Source organism: Pinus tabuliformis, chromosome 5_2 (genome assembly GCF_031772625.1).
Source record: "Pinus tabuliformis cultivar Carrire ecotype Pingquan chromosome 5_2, CPIR1, whole genome shotgun sequence".
NCBI classification, from domain to species: Eukaryota; Viridiplantae; Streptophyta; class Pinopsida; order Pinales; family Pinaceae; genus Pinus; species Pinus tabuliformis.
Window position 1 is genome coordinate 579,797,439 of NC_142306.1, and position 16,310 is coordinate 579,813,748.

The following is a 16,310-nucleotide window of genomic DNA, read 5'->3' on the forward strand; positions in this document are numbered from 1 at the left end:
TTAGCTCTAACACCAACCCAGGGATCTATGTGCGTATCCAAGGTCGAAGCTCCAAGACCAATGCCACCCTCCCTACTTCGGGATCTAGACATCATCACAGGCTAGCCAGATGTCCTCCCAAGCATCTTGTCGCCCCAAGATGCTTCATCTCTCCTTATCAACTAAACCAGATATATCCACCAATCCAAGCATGCTTCAAACGTTCAACCTTCTTATGGAGAGATCCTGCACAATCACAACCCCAATCAATAATAAACTTTCATTATATACATATATGTTTAGCACAAACCTTTGGGGTCTTTACTTATTCTGATGCTTACTTAAATCATCATCATATTCTCCAAATACATCTTGTTGGAAGCTTCCTTCAATTTTTCCAGCAACACCAAACTCAGCGTCAACACTTTTCAACGTAACCAAGTTTTGTTCACAACTTTAACAACCACAGATAACCATCAATAGTGCTTCAACTATTCTCCGATCTCAAACATCCTCATGGCCTTTTCATGAAGTCATTCACTTCTCTTCAAGCTCCCTCTCAATTAGGGAGATATATATACTTTCCAAGTAACTTGGTGACAAGTCCATCGACTATCTAATTCTTCACACAGGCTCTTTCTTTTGCATCAACAATTCATTGGAGAATTTAGACCTTTCAAAACTTCTTCATTTCTTCACATGGAAACAAGGTCATCTATCGAAATTTAATGTAAACTTTAATGTCATCGAGGTTCTCACAACTCCCTCTTTCCATCATGCTCAACATCATCATCAAATTATCATCAAATATGAGGTAAGCATTTTCATCATCTTGAAGACTATGTACCTACAAACCTTCAACAACAAGTACAACCAAACACAAATTTTCTTCTAGAAAGAAAATCATGATATTATATTGAGGATATATAAAACAAAATGTTCAGATAGTTCTGAAAGAGTTTGATGAAACTCCTGATTACTACCGATAGACTGCATCTCAAAACCAAGTTGAGCAGATAACCATCATGTAATATGTACATGTTCACATCATTTTCAGAAAGAAACAAAAAACCATTGAACCATTTAGCTGATCGGAAGGTAAAGAGCAGTGATGGATGATAGAACAAATTTGGCGGATAAAGAAGAGTCAAAATTTTTTAGGTTCCGCCACCTCCAAAGTGACCAGATGGTGATGGGAAGAATGGGCCGGAGAGTCTTTTGGCGCCCCCACCAGGCAAACGCTACATCCACAGAGATGAAGTTAAGATGTTGAAAAGAGAAAAACTGTGCAAGGTCATACCAGATTTGTTGTGAGATAGAGCATTTGAAGAAGAGGTGGTAGTTTGTCTCCTCGTCCATATTGCAGAGAGCACATCCAAATATGTATGTACAAGAGCACGAAGTCAACTTTATTAGCATGTCATCACAATGGGAGCATCTAGGGTCAAGAAATCAATCAAAACCAAAAGCGAGGTCGAGGTATAGTTTATAGAGTATAGACCGAGGAATAGATATAGGGTCGAGGAAACAGGGATTACATCTATTTCAACAATTAGCTAGGGTTTTGTTACAAACCCTAGATTTCATCATTAAGACTTAAATTCTTACATATCAACAACAAAAATCAAGTTAGTAATCCAATCATAGCATTTTACATCTAGAGATTCATTATTATTTCCTTATGTCAATTTCTTACTAGGGTTTTTATCACAAACCCTAGATATACACATCTAATCTAAAAATTAGATATACAACAATTTGACTAGGCTAGGGTTTCAAGCATACAGAAGCACATGCTCCTAGAGTTTCATTCGTAGGACCTTACTTTAATTATTACAAGGGTTTGGGTCATAAACCCTAGACCCTAATATATCAAGCCATAAAAGGGCTAGGATTTTACTGCAACATTATCAAAACCCTAAACATTAAAAGAGTAGGATTTCATTATGAGATCTAAACTTTATCAACAAACGCTAAGAAGACTAGGGTTTCATCATTAACATACTCTAAGTATTGAAAGGCTAGGATTTTATAGTGAACCCTAAAGGTTAGGCTTTCACCAAAATGAGCAAACAATAAGAGATAGTGTGATAAGGGTAGATTCAATCTAAAGATTAATCACCCAAACAAGAATCCTTATGATTCAAAAACCTAGACATGAGAGAGTTAGTAATGTATAGTAAATTCAAAAAATAATTGTACCTTTTTATGTGAGGAATAATAGCTATAAATCATGTGAACTTTTGAACGTACCTTTAGTTGATCCTTTTACAAACCTTGTAGGGTTTCCTTATTGAAGGACTCCCTCTTAGCATCTTCATGGTCTATTTCCATATGAGTCAACTTGTGTCCAAGGATCAACATGCTTACCTTATTTTTGCTTCCTGCAATATTTCTTGACAAGCAATACCAAAACTATACAATTACAATACTAGGGATTTCACAGACTTTATAGGAAGGGAGATAGACCTAGAGGTTTCAGATCCAAACTTTAAGACTGTAAAAGTTGTCTTTCAAAACATCAAATTCGAGGGTTTCTCATATTACCTTTAGTTGATCCTTTTACAAACCTTGTAGGGTTTCCTTATTGAAGGACTCCCTCTTAGCATCTTCATGGTCTATTTCCATATGAGTCAACTTGTGTCCAAGGATCAGCATGCTTACCTTATTTTTGCTTCCTGCAATATTTATTGACAAGCAATACCAAAAATATACAAGTACAATACTAGGGATTTCACAGACTTTATAGGAAGGGAGATAGACCTAGAGGTTTCAGATCCAAATTTTAAGATTCTAAAAGTTTTCTTTCAAAACATCAAATTCGAGGGTTTCTCATATTACTAGAACAAATAGAAAGGGATTAGGGTTTCTCAACTAGGATTTTCAACAATTTTTAACACTACAAACCTTAGAACCAAAAGAGATTTCAAAAACTTTAATTTAATAAGGTTTAGACAAATATGTGTATGAAAACAATTACACTTACCTCAATCGTCCATTACAATAAGTCTCCTTTTCCAGCCTTGATCCTCAAAAGAATGCAGTCTTCTGGACTTGAAAAAGATTAGTACAGACCTGCAGTTGAAATTCTATGGATAGAGTTCCCATAACCATTGAAATAGATCTCTCAAGTAGCCCAATATACTTTACAAAAATTACTGTGATTCTTCAATCCTTCACAGGTCAGCTTCTCTACTTCTTATAGGTCTCAACTCCCATATATATATTCACAGGTATTTTTTTAGTGATAACAGTGGTTGTTAAGGTTGTTGTAGCTTCACGTTAGGTATTCCAAGAATAGGCCAACAAGTCTTCTAAGCAGTTCCTTCTTGCTAGCTTCCTTAACTGATTACAAGGACTACTTCTAGTCCATCAAAGATACACCTCTAACTTGTTTTGATCATCCACCAAAAAGCACAACGTTCTAAACCATATGAAATAGCAGCAGAATTTGGGTGGAGATAGCAACAATTTTTTTTGTTTTTTTGTTTGTTTATTATTTATATGGGGATTCCAGACTTTATGACTTAGGTACAGGACTTTGTTCTTCTTTTCAGGCTTCTATTTCAGGTGACTGAAACATTAAATTTGTCCTTCTAGCTAGGCTTAGAAGACGCCTAAACAATTCAGTTTTTAATTATCAGTAAAGGCTTCTTCTGGTCCGCTATGAGACATTCCTTTTCTTGAATGGATTACCCACAAATATGAACAGACTTCTGAAGATTTTCCGATCTCTTGAGATGACACAATTTTATACTTGTTCACAGAAGCTCGTTCATTATCATAAGGAACTCGGCCTTGTAAAGGCTTAATTTCTAGATTTTTAAATCTTCAAATGATATCACTCGGCTCCTTTTGAGAACTTCATTCTATAGGCCTAGTCCTGCAGCTAAATTGCAGAGATGATTTATTTACAGAGATGCTCAGAATTTTGTTTTCAAGCATGTCAATTCTTCTAGTTAGTTCGACCTTAGGAACTAATACAAATGATCCTTCTTTCTTCACATAATTATGATCTTCAGGCTGCCATCATACTACTGTCCTTAGCTCTGATTCCATGTGGAGAAATCTAGGGCAGCTAGATTAGGTCTTCTTTTAGATTGATTTCTCTTACATTGATAAGTTCTTGTGATGTTATATTACTTCCTTTTGTTATTATTATGTTTTTCTTGATCATCAAGATAAATGCCAAACAAATGAAGATCTCAGACACAAGAAAAAAACACAAGATGTAGTTGCTCAGCCAGGGAAAAAACCCCTATGAAGGGGAAAACTCAGTCAACTCTTTCTCTAGTAGATTCAGATCAATGTTAAGACAAACTTTACCCTTTGACCAAAGACATAGGCTCCCTCCATCCTCCAAGTCAGTCCTAGTCCTCAATTAAAATCTTGTTTCTTCTCTCCGGCAACTTCTGCAATTTCGTCCTTGCATCTTAGTCCCTGTAACTAGCTTCAGAATGACATGTGTGACAAAAAACATGATTTTACTTCTCTTTAGTGTGACATTCTTCTTTTCTGTTCGCTTGGAAATTTCGTTCTTGTCTAGCCTTTCACATTCCTTCTTGTTTCACTTCCAATTTCAGATCGAAACTTATTGTACTTTCTCCACAATAGGCCGAATGAGGCCGACTTGTTAATTTGTTTGAGGCAGATTTTCCAACTTGTTTGATGCTGACTTGAAGATTAGGAACTTGACTTTGGAGGAGGAGGAGAATATACATAAAATAATTTTTTTCTTTGACTCAAGGATCCCAAAAAAGGTCTAGAATATAACAAATAATGACAATGACTCAAGATATAATCCTAGAAGCCTACAGTGGAGGTTGTAACCTATTGACCATTGACCCAAGTATGAAACCCATGCTTTAATAAGTCAATCTTTCTTTAATAAAATTTCGTTTTCTTTTTCAAATACAATTGTGACAACCGACACTAGTTACATTCTTCAACAGTAATTGCTTGATGAAAAGAAATAACAAAAGTAATGAAATGCCAACTAAATGTCACAAGTAATTATCATGTAAAGGAAAGCCAAATCTAATCTACAATACATTGATTTTCCAACAACGGTCAAGTAGAATACAAATCGATGGTCGAGTTGAGGCCAAGAACCACACTTGAAGTCAACAAGTAGTCGAGCAGTCAATGGAAGCTGAGAGTCCACTAGAGAAGTTGAGAGCAATTGCAGTTGAGTTGAGCATAGTCAACCAAGAATGGTAGATGAAGGATCGACTGTAATTGAACTCTGTTAGAAATGGTTACAGATATTGAGATTCTCGAGATCTTGGCGAATAGGATTCAACCATCTATCACTAATTTGGGAGCTACAAATTAGGGATTTTTGTGATCATAATGTCATGTTGATGAAGTGTAATGAGAAACTTACAATTGGCAGAGATCAGTGATGTATGAGCACATTGGTCTTAGATGTGGACCAAGGTCGACGTTCATTGTAGTCTGGCTAAATATTTGGTCGAGAACATAAGAGCGATGAGGCTCAAAGATTGGTTAGTTTTCCCAGTTAAGGGTTTCCAGGGTAAAAATTCTGTGTACTTTGTGAATCTTTATGGTTTTTCATTGTTTATTTTCTGTTCTTTAAGTTCTCTCATGTGCATTCAAAGGTTTATGTTAATTGAGCTCCTAGACTGGTTTATATTGCGGGTTGACTTTGTAATTGGATGTAAAGAATGTTAAAGATTGGTAAAGATCATTAAATATCACAAGGTGCTTCCATAATTTGGTATCAGAACTGTACATCTGGTGCCTAACGTCCAACGTTAGGAAAGAAAGGCTTGCTTGCAAAGGATCAAAATAGAAGGGGAAACCCTCACACTCTCAGATCTAGTTCATTGGCTTGCCTATGGTGTTCCTCATTAATATTAGTTTGGATGACCTCATCAAACTCAACGATTTGGGCCTGCTTCTTTCCTTTAACAACCGATACCTATGAATTCAACATTTGCTGCTGAATTTTAGTTTCTTGCTGAAATAGTACTTCTTGGGTACGAATCTTTTCTTGCAGGTTATTGAGATCTGAGATTTCTGATTTCAGTGGGGTGGCTGTGTCAAGAGAGAGATGAAGAGATAGGTTTTTCTGATCCTTCATTTCAATGACCAGCTGTTTCAGGTTGAGGTTTTTGCATTCCCTTCCAACTATGCAAAAATTGACATATTTATTACAGTGAGGCAGACTTCCTAGAAGGGTAGAAGATGTTCAATCTTTTTGTCTTCTCAATACTGGGTCCTACTGCAGGAATCTGAGTTCGAGGGTCTGTCACTTCTGGTTATGGATTTCTTTTGTCTTTTTCTTAGATGAGAGCAGCATTCCTTTCAATAAAGGAAAACATTTTAAAGTGTTTTCATCTTATATCTCTCCATGGATTTCCTCATAAGGTCCTATTTTCGATAATTGATATAATTTTGTGATACCATGAGTGTAAATAGTAAAGCCTCTTTCGTTGGAATGGCTTAAACAGGGATGCCACAACTTCCATGGCTTGTTAGTACTGTCTAGATCTGGCCACAGGCACTATACGATACTCGGGTTTCCTACTGTTTGACATCGCACATGGCTTACATATAATGCAATACACAGCAAGCATCCATAGACAGAAGGGAAATATGTGTATCCATTAGCAGTCACCATGGAAATACATGAACACCTAATAGTTGCAAGAAGTTGTCAATTACTATTGAAACTTGAAAGACATGAACATTCAACAAACATGAAAAGCAATCTATATCTATCACTTTTAAGTTATATTATATGGATCTTAACATCTATTGATTGATTCAAATACATGGATGATGTTGAAGCCTTATGAGATGTTAATTACTTGTCCAGCCACTTATAGTTCATCCAAACCAATTTGCTAATGCTGATATATTTATGCCATCAGGGGGTGTCATTTTAGTTACTTGTACCTCATCTGCAATGTTTACTTTCCGTACAGCATCAATATAGGAGATTCTACCTTCTACAACACTATAATATACTTAGATATGGTTTAAAATTGGAGTAGGTATGCTTGCTATGTTTGCTCTCAACTAGATTCTACCGTCGAAACCTGAGTCACAGGGTCTGTCACTTCTGCTTATGGATTTCTTTTGCCTTTGTCTTAGATGAGAGAAGCATCCTTTTTCAATAAAGGCGCACGTTTTAAAGTGGTTTCAATTTGTGTCTCCCCATGGATTTCCTGGTAATTTTTAAATTACACTGATGGTAATTTTTCCATACCATCAGTGTAGACTCTAGAGAGTCAGGCCTATTAGGTTGGAACGTATCAAACAGGGACTCTACAACTTCCATGGCTGGTTATTACTGTCCAAATCTGGCCACAGCTACTATTCTCAGGCTTCTTATCTGGTTGACATGGCTCATTACTCATATATAATTTCAATACTCAGCAAGCATTCATAGACAGAAGGGAAGTACATCTATCCATTAGCAATCACCATTAAAATACATGAACGTCTAATAGATGCAAAAACTCGCCAATTACCATTGAAACATGAAAGACATGAACATTCAACAAACATGAGGAGCAATCCATATCTATCAGTTACAAGTTATATTACATGGACAGCTGACAGCGTCTCTAAACTTTAAAGAAGGCCTCAGCATTGACCAAGGCCTGTGGGGTATTATACAACAGATAGATGGACAGGTCTATGAGTTTTCTACTGACCTTACAGGGACTTTCCTCTTGGACCAGCAGCAGATTAAATCCTTCGGAGATCTCAAACGGAATCTGGTTTTTTGGCGCACTGTTTTCTACTTTCAGCTTATACTGAATGCACTCTTTATGTTTTCTCCTTATCTCGGTCAGCTTGTCTCAAGGCTGCCTTCGTGGGTTATTCTGTTTTGTTTTTTGCCATGTTCCCAGCACAATAGCACTGCCTAGAATGTAATTGGGCATGAAGTCACAGGAGCTCCTACACCCATGAGCTCTCAAAGATGTTTTTTCTGTTTTTTTCAGATAAATGAATACACACATGTTGTGTATCTGAAGAATGTAGTTTTCAATCATTACTATGAATCAAATTAAGTTTTTTTTCCTGTGAAAAAAATAGAAAAAATAAAAGAAAAAAATTACATGGATCTTGATTCTTAAATATTTCAAAGTTGATTCAAATACATGGATGCTGTTGAACTCTTATGAGCTGTTAGTTACTTGTCTAGCCACTTATAGTTCATCCAAACCAATTGCTAACGCTGATATATTTATGCCACCAAAGAGTTCCATTTTAGTTACTTGTACCTCATCTGCATGTTTACTTGCTGTACAGTGTAAATGTATGAGATGCTACTGTCTACAACACCCATAATATACGTAAATACAGTTTAAAATTGCAGTAGGTGTGCTTGCTTTCTTCTTTAAGAATGCCTTAGAATAAGAATTAGAAGTTCATGGATAAATAATTACGATGTTGTAGTATACTAAGATTATGTACATGGGATTCATGGAATACTTGTGGATATTCTGAAAATTTATAGGATACTGTGTTTTTGACAAAAAGAGGGAAGAGTGTCGTTTTAATGTTTCAAAATGTTATTCTGAACCAGGTGACTCAACTATCTCCTTCAATATTGAAGTCTGAGGGTGTGCCAGTTTACAGGTGTGTCCAGCAAGCGGGGGAGTTCGTACTTACTTTTCCTCGAGCATATCATGGAGGCTTTAACTGTGGTTTTAACTGTGCCGAAGCTGTAAATGTAGCACCTGTTGACTGGTTACCACATGGACAGCATGCAACGGAGCTTTATCAAGAGCTGTGCCGCAAAACAACTGTATCACATGATAAGCTACTACTGGGGACTGCAAGGGAGGCCATAAAAATACTCTGGGAGTTTTCAGTGTTGAGAAGATGCACCTCTATCAATGCAGGTTGGCATGGATTCTGCGGACAAGAGGGATTACTTACAAAGGCTCTTAAGGTAGAAATATATGCCCTTAGTGCTTATACATGAAGATGATGAATGCATTGCTAAAATATCTTAGCATTACTTAAGAGAGGATCAAGTCCTCTCGTGACAGGCATCATTCTTTTGAAACTGCTAGACATGATGATTCCTTTTTTTTTTTCAGGTTCGCGTAGAAAAGGAAAGGGTACGTATGAGAAAAGCCCATATTGGAAATTTTTTGAATGCAAAGAAAATGGATAGCAACTTTGATGCAGTGAAAGAGAGAGAATGCTTTTTATGCTACTATGATCTGCACCTTTCAGCAATAGGTTGTGAATGTTCTCCAGAGAAGTTTTCATGTTTGGAGCATGCAAATCAACTTTGTGCATGTAACTGGAGCAGAAAGTGTTTCCTCTATAGATATGATGTAAGTGAATTAGATATACTCATTGAAGCTTTAGAAGGAAAACGAAATTCTATCAACAGATGGGCCGAACAGGATTTAGGCTTAGCATCAAGTTCTTGTGTTACCATATTGAACACCCAGCAAGATTTTATGCAAGATGTCTCATCTCCCTCAAAATCTATGTTCACATCAAAGACAAATCCTTCTAAGGATTTGCCTTTGATTTCTGAAACTGCAGATGTTCAGGATAGACAAAATAACAAGATTCTTTGCAGGGCACAAAATTCAGAGTCAATAAATGGTGTTGAAACAATAGTACTTAGTGACGATGAAGAGGATGAAAATGGGAGTGTTGGAGAAGAAAGCAAGATAGAGAGTGTGAAAAAGCTTGTTACCATGAGAGCTTTTGACAATGCAGATCATTCAAATGGTAGAGCAGCAGTTGGTGTTGTATCTGCTGAGGAGCAGGTTCACAACTGCAAAATTGAACAAAATATGCAAAATTTGACAAACACTAGAGACATTTCCTTGGCTTACAAACCAAGCCATCTCACCAGAGAATCTGCAGCCTTGAAAACTTGTTCAATAGATGAAAACTCAAATGGTACTGCAGAAATGTCATTGTCAATGCAGAAGCCTTTTTCCCATCTCGGAACTTCAGTAAAGCATCACACAAAGGAATTTATTGATTTATCTCCAACTGAAACTTCTTTTCAGTCAAGAGATTCCTGCACATCTAAGCTCTTAGAAGAGGTAGATGTGGTAGATCTTCAGGAGCCGTCTCACAATGGAGCTTCTGACAACATTCGAGTGCATGAACAAAGAGGAGTGGTTTCTGGTATAACACACTTGGACAATGAAAGAAAGGTTCATTCAGGTTATCCGAATATGTTTGAAGATTTACAGAGGGATCTTATGACCAGTAGACTTCCTGTGAAGAACACTAGTTATGATGTTGATCTTTTGGACGTTGGGGTTATCCAGCCCTGCAAGTCTTGGTATGACAGCCGGACCATATTTCCTAAAGGTGCTGCGCATTCTTAGTTTTCTTGTTTGTCACAAGTTTCAAATCCATATCTTTTGCAAGCTTTAGGATTTTCCAGCGTCACTGGCACTAGTTTTTTGTAATGATCTTAAAGTTTTGAATGTTGACTCCAATTCTTTGCAGGGTATAAAAGCCGTGTAAGGTTCTACAGTGTTTTAGACCCAACACAGACATGCAGTTACATTTCAGAAGTTCTAGATGCTGAAGTGAAGCAACCTTTGTTCAAGGTAATACATGTTCTATCTAGTTTTGTCTTCAATGGTTGACATGATAGAGAGTCGACACTCTTCAGTGGCTCTTTCCATCGACTTGATATCTTCTATTACCTAATTTATAATGTGCTATTTTCCCTACCAACCTATCAAGATGTGAAAGGTGAAATATTCTTCCCTCTCAGTATGCTGTATGTTCATGTTGTTTTAGTAGAATATCAAAATTATATTCTATTAAATATCATTATACATGTATCATGTATGCTTTTCTATGAAACCTATTTCACGTAATTTAAATATAGTCAATATCATCTTTGCAGAAATGCTTGCCAATTTGCCAGAGGTAGCAATGACTAGAGTGAAGGCAAATCAGCCTGTCACAAGCAGCCTTGTATCTCTAAGAGAAAAACTCTAGAGATATCACATGCATTTGATTGATTTTCCCTTACCTTTCAAGGTTAAAATGTGTTGGTATTTAACAGCAATCTAATTTGTGAATCGGTCTTCTTTCATTTGTCTGCAAGTATCGTAATCCCATGAGCAAGAGATCATGAGCTAAAATTTGATCTGACCAAAGTTCTCCTCAAAAACTTGATTTTCTCTAGTCCTAATGCTTTATCTTACCATGGTAGTTGTGAGTCGTGACTGGAGCTTGTATATATATTTCTGTGAAGGGGCATGTTATTAGTGATGTGCCACCTGTTTACAGGTACTTTATACCATCTGATACATACTTTATGATGTGGATTCATCATCCACATCAAGGCTTTGATTCAAGATCAGGAAGCATCTAAGAAAATCAATCCGGACCTGTTGCCGTGGATGGCATTTATGTGAAGACACCTTAGTAGATTGCCATCTATTTGAAAGAATACCTGCTATTTTACCTTGCTTAAGTTTAGTTAACCTATAGAATGAACCTTTCTAGAGATAATCACATCACCATGGTGGGATTTCAACCATCTTCTACAGTAAAATCAAGCATCTCACACGTCCATAAGATTGCTTAAAAGAACAAGAGCTCAGTACAGACAGCTTATTATGAGACTTTGCTAACTGCTAGACTATGACATTTGTTATGTTCAGGTTTCAGAGCAAACTGTGAAAGTTATCATGAGTCCATCTTCCTATTGTCCTTGTTAAGCTTTGTGGTGTAGCGGATATAAATCTACACATTTACAGCTCTCTTCTTTATGTGCTTGTGTTAAAGCGTATTTATTGGCTCATAAAGCAGTCTTTCTATGAGCCTGAGAGACAATGTTGCTTTAGAGAGTACCATAGATTGGTCAACCTTGAAACTTTACAGACATTTGATACCTTTGTATGTTCCACATGTTGTTTTTTTCTTCAATCTTGTTTTGTTCATATTGTATTTTGTATTTCAAGCTGTCTTTATTTTGTTTGAGATTATTCTAAGTAAATAATTTTCCATAATTTTATAGCATTAAATATAAAAATGTTTCTTTTCCCTTCAAACATATACATATGCTGCTTTATATATTTCCCTTATATATGTCATGCTTCATTGAACATTCAACTTGTTCTGATTGCGTTGGGAAACTCACAGCATAAAGTTTCCGAGTGTTTATTGGGGATTCCTTTGATTTCATGAGGTGAAATCCACAGATATTCGGTGTGAATGAAGCAGTTTTGCTAGTTGAGAAGTTGTGCTGAACTTCCCATAAGGTAATAAGTTTAACTATAACCTAAACATGGAGAAAATGTTATGATTAGTTGGACTAAAAGTTGTAGACAACTCCCCCTCCATTGTCAGAGATAAGATATCAATGTACAGAATGACCTCAGTATTCTAGTTCAATCTACGAAGTTCATATTTAGCCATATTTAGCCATTTTTCATATCAACTGTCCATTTAAAGAATTCAGCATTTTTGCACATCACAAGATGTTGTAGCTTGTTCTTATGTATTGTTAAGACTCAAGAGTACAGTTAAACTGTTACAGAAATTACAAAGCATTCAACAAATGACTCAAACAAATCACAAGGCTGTTTCTGTATACAAATGTCATTTGTTTCTACCGATGGCGATGTTTGTGTAGATTATTGAATTAAAAAATTTGGGGATGAATATGATGTAACGTACCTTTGTATGTTCCACATGTTATTTTTTTCTTCAATCTTTGTTTTGTTCATATTGTATTTTGTATTTCAAGCTGTCTTTATTTTGTTTGAGATTATTCTAAGTAAATAATTTTCCATAATTTTGTAGCATTAAATATAAAAATGTTTCTTTTCCCTTCAAACATATACATATGCTGCTTGTTATATATTTCCCTTGTATATGCCATGCTTCAATGAACATTCAACTTATGCTGATTGCATTGGGAAACTCACGGCATAAAGTTTCCGAGTGTTTATTGGGGATTCCTTTGATTTCATGTGGTGAAATCCACAGATATTCGGTGTGACTGAAGCAGTTTTGCTAGTTGAGAAGTTGTGCTGAACTTCCCATAAGGTAGTAAGTTTAACTATAACCTAAACATGGAGAAAATGTTATGATTAGTTGGACTAAAAGTTGTAGACAACTCCCCCTCCATTGTCAGAGATAAGATATCCATGTACAGAATGACCTCAGTATTCTAGTCCAATCTACGAAGTTCATATTTAGTCATATTTAGCCATTTTTCATATCAACTGTCCATTTAAAGAATTCAGCATTTTTGCACATCACAAGATGATGTAGCTTGTTCTTATGTATTGTTAAGACTCAGGAGTACAGTTAAACTGTTACAGAAATTACAAAGCATTCAACAAATGACTCGAACAAATCACAAGGCTGTTTTTGTATACAAATGTCATTTGTTTCTACCGATGGCGATGTTTGTGTGTTCGTTACATCATATTCATCTCCAAATTTTTTAATTCAATAATCTACACAAATCTTGGTTGTCAGAAACATGAGCCCCTGCAATATATTCTTGATATCCTCTATTGATCTAGATATAGATACTGCACAGAACTTTAGAGGATAGTCAGTGTGATCCTCCACTATTTAGGAGGGCCATTTTGCCAAGAGGCAGAAGAATCTCCAACAAGGACTAAGCATACATTAATTTTGAAATGCATCGAAGTTTCCTTTCATTATTCTGGTAAAATTGTCTTCGAATCACAAGTTTTATTTATCAGCTTCTTTGGTTTTACTTTTAGCCGCTTTCCTAGTTGCAATATATTATCTGAGATGTGGGGACTACTTTTGGCAATGGTATTAAAAGAATAGGTTTAACATATCTGAGTGGAAAAAAGGTAGATGGAAGATTTACTGGGGACATGTATTAAGCATTACTAGAGATTGTTATTGATGAACATTAACCATTAAATCTATTGGTCGATTACTGTTTGTGATTCTTAATCTATGGAATTTTGCAGGTTACGGTTGAGGGTCACCCAACAGAAGTGTTCATGCATGTATCTGTTCAGAAGTGCTGGGAACTAGTGCAAGAGAGAATGAATAAACAAATTATACAACAACGAAGCCTTGGTAGAGACAACATTCCTTCGTTACGTCCTCCTGAAAGTCTCGATGGTCGTGAAATGTTTGGTTTTACCTCACCCCAGATTGTGGTGGTAAGTTTTAAACCCATCAACGTGAATTAGGCACGCTGTTACTCGTCCTTTGATACCAATTGAGTTTATATGTATGCATGCGTGCAATTCTCTGTTATTAAGAGGAATCTTGCGTGCTGCAGGCAATAGAGACCCTCGATCCTGGCCATCAATGTGCTGAATATTGGGCAACGAGACCTCGTGCAAGTCAGGTGCAAGATGGTAGAGATGGGAATATCATGCAACAAGATATGGGGTTTGATTCTGAAATAGTTAGGGATTCAAACCCATCGCCATTGTCATTGTCAGATTCATCTTCTCATATTAATCATACGGATGAGTCCAATATGATTAAACTGATGCAAGGGGAATCAAACATGACAAATCAGTTGTCTAGTGAAAATATTTCTGCTATACTGGGAGGCTTATTCAAAAGAGCAAGGCCTATTGAACTATGGACTTTGCATAAAGTTTTGAGCAGTGAACGTTGTAGCTCGGATTGCCAGGCAGCTTTCATGGCCCTTCAAGAAGAAATCAAAAAATTGTGAATATGTGACTTAGGGCAAAGAAACTAGCCTCATAACCCATTGAAATGGGCTTTAGATGGATTCGTATTATTTGCCATTGAATCAATAAAATTCATTCTTTAAACATAATGCTCCCGACAACACAAAGCATGCTGGTATTTTGGTGTGACTAAATATATTATGAAAAATGCTTGGGGCTGAATAAAGAAGGTGAACTAATGATATTGATTAGGCAAGCAAAGATATGTGCATTTTATAGGAAAATGACCATATATGTTTAATGTTGTTAAATGGTTTTTTTATAAGATTTATTTTATTAGAGAATGAATAATTGTGTTCGACTTGTATTTACCTGACAAAACATTAATTTGGATTATTATGAATAATAAATGTTATTTAAAATCATATTCTTATTGTTTCACAGTAAATTTAAATTTTATATTTTATTAAAATAAATATATAATAAGATAAAAATATAAAATAAATATATATATTTTTTTAATATTAAACCTTAGAGTATTATATTATTTTTTTGAAATTTGATGTAATGTAATTAATTTTTTTTTAATTTTTTTTGAAATAGTATTTTAATATTTTATTATTATTATTATTTGAAAATATTATATATATATATATATATATTTTAAGTTAATGAGTGGTTTTCTTCATTCATCAAAAGAGAGTTACATCGTTCATTCCATATTCTCTATTGTCTCATAGATAAGGCCTTTCTTATGGGAAACCAGACTTTTCTATATCAAAAATATCTAGTCCAAAATTTCAACAAAACCAGAAATTTTCAATCTCACCAACGAGATGATAATGTCAAACCAAAATACTAAAACAAGTAGCAACAAACATGCTAAACCAAAGAAAAACATAGACTAAGATTCAAAAGAGGTGACTAGCATTGGGTCCTTCACGCTTGAGCTAAGAGGAGCTGAAGAAGTAGCAAGGAAAAGTATATGTTGCTCTATATGTGCAAGGGTAAGGAAAAGTATATGTTGCTCTATGTGTGCAAGGGTAAGGAAAATTATATGTTGTTCTATGTGTGCAAGGCGTTTTCCCATTTGCTCCATGTGGAACCTCATATTTCCTTGCTCTCTTTTGATGTTTCAAGGTTGGCAACTATACCATACTAGTCCGCTTGTCGTTCCATTAAGATTCTCCCCACCAAAGATTTCATTTTCCAGTAAACGATAAGATCTTGAAGGTATTATTTCCTGCGTCCTCTGATGTGGCCAGGATCTAAGACCAATTGTTCAAATTCATCCACCAACTCTGAATCAAACATAGAGTGTGTCTCGAGCAGCCATATTCTTAAGATTTCTCAATTCATTATGAACCTCTATTGAGGTGGACTCATGGAAGGTTTCGATTGCTTCCCATGCTTAGTCTTAGTCTCGATTGCAACCCTATGGGCCTCTACAGTCTCCCCCACCACGCTAGCTACACATACGTTGACACTGCATGGATGCTAGCAAATAAGAAATAAAAAATATCTCCCACAATGCCCCCTATCCCCTGTTACACCTAGGTTCTTTGGACAAGCCAAGTATCTTTTACACCAAAGGTTACCAACACACTCCGAGGCACTAGCACCAACCCAACACTGGACCGAAGCCACCTCAATCTCAGAGAGCCACTATATTGCTGGAAAAAATAAAATTTATTT

General features: G+C 35.9%; 1 protein-coding gene across 7 annotated transcripts in view; it reads left to right on the top strand.

Annotated features, from left to right (window-relative positions):
- The window catches only part of LOC149160309 (lysine-specific demethylase JMJ18-like), a 153,456-nt gene extending 138,692 nt beyond the window's left edge, over nt 1-14,764 (top strand). For all 7 annotated transcript variants that reach the window (XM_089436692.1, XM_089436690.1, XM_089436696.1 and 4 more), the window contains 5 exons: nt 8,546-8,914; nt 9,066-10,314; nt 10,456-10,559; nt 13,932-14,129; nt 14,252-14,764. In XM_089436692.1, coding sequence (XP_089292818.1) covers nt 8,546-8,914; nt 9,066-10,314; nt 10,456-10,559; nt 13,932-14,129; nt 14,252-14,656 — 2,325 coding nt within the window. In that variant the 3' untranslated portion in view covers nt 14,657-14,764. The remainder of the gene's footprint in view (nt 1-8,545; nt 8,915-9,065; nt 10,315-10,455; nt 10,560-13,931; nt 14,130-14,251) is intronic.
- Nucleotides 14,765-16,310: the final 1,546 nt, after the last annotated feature.